Source organism: Apaloderma vittatum, unplaced genomic scaffold (assembly GCF_000703405.1).
Source record: "Apaloderma vittatum isolate BGI_N311 unplaced genomic scaffold, ASM70340v1 scaffold27619, whole genome shotgun sequence".
NCBI lineage: Eukaryota > Metazoa > Chordata > Aves > Trogoniformes > Trogonidae > Apaloderma > Apaloderma vittatum.
The window spans coordinates 449-6757 of record NW_009736213.1 but is presented as its reverse complement, the minus strand read 5'-3'; the positions used below and the strand labels follow the sequence as shown (position 1 = coordinate 6757).

At 55.8% G+C, this 6309-nt stretch overlaps 1 protein-coding gene across 1 annotated transcript; it reads right to left on the bottom strand.

Moving 5' to 3' along the window:
* Positions 1-7: 7 nt before the first annotated feature.
* Positions 8-6224, bottom strand: WDR24 (WD repeat domain 24; the record flags this gene model as incomplete). The annotated part of the gene is made up of 9 exons (XM_009876890.1): positions 5744-6224; positions 5242-5419; positions 3899-4574; positions 2841-2956; positions 1690-1811; positions 1270-1374; positions 843-1180; positions 239-423; positions 8-104 (listed from the first exon to the last, which is right to left on the bottom strand). Coding segments are annotated over exons 1-9 (2298 nt in total), but the record flags the coding sequence as incomplete, so codon positions are not given.
* Positions 6225-6309: the final 85 nt, after the last annotated feature.

Genomic DNA, 6309 nt, shown 5'->3' with positions numbered 1-6309 from the left:
TGATGTGCTGGAGGTGGCCACCGTGGCTGCAGCCCTGGCACCAGACGAAGAGCCCCTTCACCACATGGTGACAGACGGCGCACATGCTGGCACACTGCCGACACCTGCACCAGAGAGAAGGGTTGGGGCAAGAGTGAGAACCCTCCAAGGGGCATCAACCCCATCCTCTTGCACCTACAGCCCCTCCAGGACTCCTCTCGGTGACCGGAGCATGGCCCCCCCATCTTCCTTCCCTCACCTGTCACAGATCCAGCCTCTGTTGCTCATCGGTCGCTTACAGTTGCTGCAGTTGATGTGCAGGGTGGTGGAAGCCTGGTTGAGGCAGTTGATGGCACGGCACGTGCTCAGCTTGATCACCTCGTTGGAGATGTTCCAGAGCTGGAAGCGCTGCAGCAGGTCAATGTAGGATGTGTACCAGTGCTCCTGGGGACGGTTGGAGAAAGCTGAGCCTTGACGCACTCCACCTGTCCCACTCTGCCCAAACCTCCCCCTCAGGATCCCAGCCCAAGGTAGGAGAACTGCTCTGCCAAGGCTGGGGAAAGAGGGATTCTTCCCCAAATCAACAGACCAAGGCCACTTCCCCACCCTGGCATTGTGGACTTTAGATTCCTGCCAGGACTGGTGGCAGGGCAGTCAGACAGGTACTAGGTGTCCTGGAGCTGCCCACCCTGGGTTAGAGTAGGCCTGGCAGGGGCTGGAGGGAGAAAGGAGGTGCCCAGAGCGCAGGCAGGATACCATCACATTGGGATACACCACCTCCTGTCCCACCAAGGTGCCCTACTGCATCTCAGGGGCAATATTCAGCTTCTCCTCAAGCCAGGAAGGGGCTTCCCGGGGTCTACCTGGGTCTGCTCATCGATCTCCTTGCGGATACGGTCTCCCAGAACAATGAGGACAGACACGGCCGTCTGTACATCTCCCTGCTCAGCATAGAAGAGGAGTGTGTCCCGCACGATGGGATTGAAGAAGTCAGAGGGCAGGCGGTTCTCGTAGAGTGAGTGGGAGATGGAGATGAGGGAGAAGGACTCCACAGGTGTCAGTGACACAGTCTCAGCCTCGTTGCCACTGACATGAGGGGAGTCAGCTTTGTCTTGCAGGTGGTCCAAGGCTGACGGGTTGTCCACAATTTCATGGCGCAGGGGGAAAGCTTCCTGGGGGAGGCTATATTCCTGCTCTTCTGCTGCAAGGAGAGATCAGGAATAAGTAGGGAAGGCCAGGAGAAAAAAAATCCAGCCACGTCTGGGACAGGTGACATGTCCACGCACTCACCGTGTGGGTTTTCATGGTCCATCATATATAGGTCATCCTCATCTGCTTCCACATCTCCCAGCAGATAGTCCGCAGGCACATCACTGCCCTCCGTCTCCTCGTTGTCTGCGTGCCCAAGGAGAGAGAAATTAGCTCATTCCTTGCTGGCACATGGTTGGATCCACATCCCCCATGTCCTGCCCTAGTGTGCCAGGTTGCCTCTGAGCCAGATGGTTCAGCTCCCCACCACCACCACGTTCCTGGCACCCAGAGCCACCACCCATGGGGAAATTGTCCTTCTGTAACACCCCAGAGCTTGGCATGCTTCACCCAGTGGCTGCAGCAAGTCTGCAGGATAAATTCACGGGTTTATCCCATATCCTCTACAGCTGCAGAGGGAAGAGCTGTGGGTTGGAACTGTGCCCACCCCAGAAACATTACCCTCGTTGTTGATCAGGGTGGAGGAGGAATCCATGAGGATATTTTCCGTGCGGCTTTCTCCTTTGCTGCGGTCCAGTCTCGACTCACTGCCCAGCCCAGAGGGGATGTCTTTCAGGTTAAAGCTGGGAAAGAAGCCAAATTTAATAGTCACGGAAGTTCACAGCTTCCATTCGAGCCAGCAAACAGCCTGGAAATAGGCCTCCAGTTGCGATTTGAATGGTGAAACACAAGACATAGCGATTACCCCGAGAGCAGAGAAGTCCAGCTGCACCCACTTTGCAACTTTAAAACAAAGATACGTTGAAATTATGAACACAGCCCTTTCTGCAAGTCGGGTGCCTCTGTGCACCTACCAAAAAGGTGCCCACAAAGGCCTCCCTAGAAGATTCCAGAGCTGAGTGCAGGCTCTTGACTCCATCTCTTCATACTTACATTCACCTCAGAGGTAGGGAAACAGGAGCCGCCTTGCTACTAGGTGTTTTGCTGTTTGTTACACATCACTGCTCTCAGGCTTCACTGAGACAGAAAAGGATGGGAACCAGGCTGAAGCAGAGCTGAGCTCTTCAGCTTGCTGCCTGCGGTGCAAGCAGTCTGCATGCAGAGCTCAGTCGAGGAGAGCATTCCCTCTTTGATGTTATTCAAGAATTTGCCACTCACCCAGCGAACCCGGCCCTGCAAGGTCTGACAGCCCATTCGGAGTCCTTGCCCCTCGCTTTTTATGTCATTAAAAAGAGGAAAAACAAGTTTTTCTGCTTCATAGGCCCAGAGCAGGGCTCTCTATACCAGCAAGCTGCTTGCATAGCTGGACTGTCCTTTTCCTTTGAAAGGCAGAAGATGACCTCTCTGCACAACGGCAGTGAGACAGAGCTTCTCCATGCCAGCCCTTGGTCATGGCCTCTCATTAAACAATTGCTCACATGGTGCAAGGCCCACTACAGCTTCAAAATTAAGTTTTGAGGAGGCAAGGGAGTAGCATACAAGCCCACGGGGCTCGAGGCCAGCCTGGCCACTCGCTTCTCACACCCACCTGAAAAAGTGGCTGCGCTGAAACGATGCCAACCCACCAACTGGCGTTTCCCAACCCTGTGACTCCAACTCACCCAGGGAATCAACTCCCACCCCAGCCATACTCTCCAGAACCCTCCTAATACCTGTTCATGAGCGGTAGGGCGGTACTGCCTTTCCCCATGCTGTGATTGAGGTTGGTGGATGACACAGTGCCGAGGCTGGAATAGATAATTCGCAGCATCGTCCACGTTTGAGCCACCTGCGGGAGAGACGGTTGGGTCAGACCACGCCAGGCTGAGAACTAGGCCACGTGTCTGGCCACAAACCCCTGTCATCTAGATCTAGAGACCTGTGCAGGCTCTCAGGGCAATGATCTGCAGAGAAGAACTTGGGGGTGTTGGTGGAGGAAAAAATGGATATGAGCTAGCAGTGCACTTGCAGCTCAGAGAGCAAATCGCATCCTGGGCTGCATCAACCTGGCCAGCAGGTTGAAGGGAGGAGATTCTGCCCCTCTACTTCACTCTGGCGAGATCCCACCTGCAGTTCTGTGCCCAGCTCTGTGGTCCTCAACACAAAAAAGACATGCACCTGTTGGAACAAGTCCAGAGGAGGCCATGAAGATGCTCAGGGGGCTGGAGCACCTTCCCCGTGAGGACAGGCTGGGAGAGTCAGGCTGTTCAGTCTGGAGAAGAGAAGGCTCCAGGGAGACTTTATAGCAGCCTTCTAATGCTTAAATGGGGCTACAGGAAAGATGAGGAGGGACTGTTTCCAAGGGCATGTGGTAATAGGATAAGGGATAACGGTTTCAAACTGAAAAGGGGAAGACTTATATTAGATATAAGGAAAGAATTCTTCACTGTGAGGGTGGTGAGGCACTGGAACAAGTAGTCCAGAGAATCTGTGGAAGCCTCATCCCTGGAAGCCAGGCTGGATGAGGCCTGGAGCAACCTGGTCTAGCAGAGGTGTTCCTGCCCATGGCAGGGGGCTGGAACAAGATGATCTTTAAGGTCCCTTCCAACCTAAACCATTCTATGATTCTACAACAGCAGTACAAGGTTTGGCGCCAGGCAGAGGTACACCAGAGGCCACAGCTGGACAGCGAGCTGCCATCTAGTGCATGCAACGAGCCTCATCCTGAGAGCACCCTTCAACCCGGGCCCCAGCCTAAGTCTGCACCGAGAGTCTCCAGTCAAGGTCTCACCTGGTTGCGGTCCAAGCCCTTGGCCACCTTGGCGTTGTGGTCACAGAGCTCAGCCAGGGGCCGGCCAGCCAGGGCGTACTGCTTGGCAGTGTGGACAAACCAGTCCATGCTGCCGCTCTCCACGTCCGTCTCGAAGACACTGAGGGCGCTGGAGGAGGAAATGTATTCGAATTGCTCTGTGGGGTCCAGCTTGCGCTTGAAGAAGATGGGGTGACGCCTGTCACCGATGTAAGGCTTGCGGTTGGAGTCGGAGGAGATAAGGCTCTCTTTGGCAGCAAAGGCCAGGTCTCCGTAGAGGCTGTAGCACAGCCCTTCGGGGTTGGCCCGGTCGATGGGTTGGCTGGCATCCTTGAAGATGTGCTGGTAGAGGGTGCTGTCCTTTGAGCCTGACAGGAGGAAATAGGGGTCGTGGAGGTGACGCCACACAATGCCCGTGGTGACATCCTTGTGCTCCTCGAACATGGCGGACGGGATGAAGGGACGCCGCACGTCCCAGACATAGATGTTGTGGTCCACCATCATGGAGCAGGTGGCGATATGGTGCTTGCACTCCGGGCGCCACTTCACCCGGGCCACGGAGGCGATGGTCTGCACGCAGTAAATCTCCTTCGCCCGCGTGGTGTTCATGTCCCACACCTTCACCATCTTATCCCGGCCGCCTGTTGCCAGCCAGCCCCTGGGAGGAGGACAGAGAAAGATGGTGAGATGCAGCTTGGGCTGGGATCTGTGCCTGTCCATCTCTCCTTTTCTGCCCCAGCACAGAAATGCTCACAGCACGGATGTGGCCAAGGCAGGGAGAGGCAGCTGGGCCGCAATCGCATCCTCCTGCACACCACCCTAATAACCAGGTCAGGCAATGTTCCTCCTTCTCACCCCCATTTAAGGCCCTGCATCTTTAGAGCCAGACTTATCTGACAGGCTCCCAGCCAGACCAGTTCCTCCCACCTCTGGTTTCCGCTTGCCAGGGACAGCAGAAAGGAAAAAGGCCAGTTTGAAGGTATTTCAGTGTCTCTCTGGACTCGTGAGGAGTCCCAGAGCTGCACTGGATCAAGAGGCTTCCCCAACACAGGGCGAGGCAAGACAGCAGCTTCCTATACCCAGCTGTTAGCAATCCAGTGCCTGAGCAATCACCCAACTTGTCAAAAAACAAAACCGAAACACCCTAATACCTCCCCAAAGCCTCAAAGCAATAATCACTCCCAGCTCCCAGCAACAGCCTAGCCCCCAACACAAGAGGGTCAGGCTATCAGAGACTCTGCTTTCCCTCCACAAAAAGGTCCCAACCCCATTTTTAGGGCCTCCCTCATATCTGCCACAGCTTTGTGGCTGGTAAGGTCACTGACCTGTCCTCTGGGTGCCAGTCACAGCAGAAGACGGGTCCATTGTGGGCTGTGAACATCCTCTCATAACGATCCGGCCGGCGGATGTCCCACAGCTGCACGTTCCCATTCTCAAAGGTGGCAGCGAAGGTGAAATAGTCCCGGATGCTGAACTGGACGTCTCGAACGCTCTCTGACTGGCCTGAGGGGGGACAGAAGTTGAGGTCTAGTGGGACAGAGCTCCAGCAAAGCTGAAAATCCCACTGGAAGGGCCCTGGGCATCCCCAGAAACAAGGGAAGGGGAAGCAGGGAGTGACACGGTCACCTTCCACCTCCCATACAGGCCTAAATCACTGCCAAACGGCAAAAAAAAAAGAAACCACCAAAATGCCTCTCAGCTCCCTCCTTGCCCGCTCAGGCCATCTCACCCTGAGCAAACCCTCCTCCCAGGCATGGGGAAAGGGTAAAGCCCCCAACCTCTGCCTCTCACCAGGGTAAGGGGTCAAGCAACAGCCCATGCTCATACCAGAGAAGGTGCTGACGGAGTCCTTCTTGCGCAGGTCAAAGCATTTCATGTAGCCGTCCTGGGAGCCACTGAGGAGCATGTAGACCTCGGTGGGGTGGAAGCAGACCTTGTTGACAGTGCGCTTGTGCTCAGTGAAGAGCTGGTCCTGCTTGTTGCGGGAAGGTTTGCCCAGGTTCCAGGTAACGACCACGCCATTGGTGGCAGCGGTAGCCAGCAGGTTCTCATCCATCTGGTGCCAGACCACATCGGCGCAGCTGAAGTTCAAGGAGGGTTTGCGGCCGACGCGAAGGTTCAGCTTCTCCACAAACTGGTCCTCCTCAATGGAGTAGATCTTGAAGATGTTGCGGCCAGCCACCACCACCTGGGCAGCATCACGGCACACACTGATGGCATTGGCAGGGGCATCCAGGTGACAGAACATGGTCCGCCCCGTCAGGGCGTTGCCCCCCAGGGCCGTAGTGACCCTGGCCATCTTCTCCATGGCTGTCCTTGAGGCACAGTCCCCTCTGCGGGAGCAGGCTCGGAGGCTGGTGTCCCCGCAGGCTGCATTCACGCTCGCACGGCCT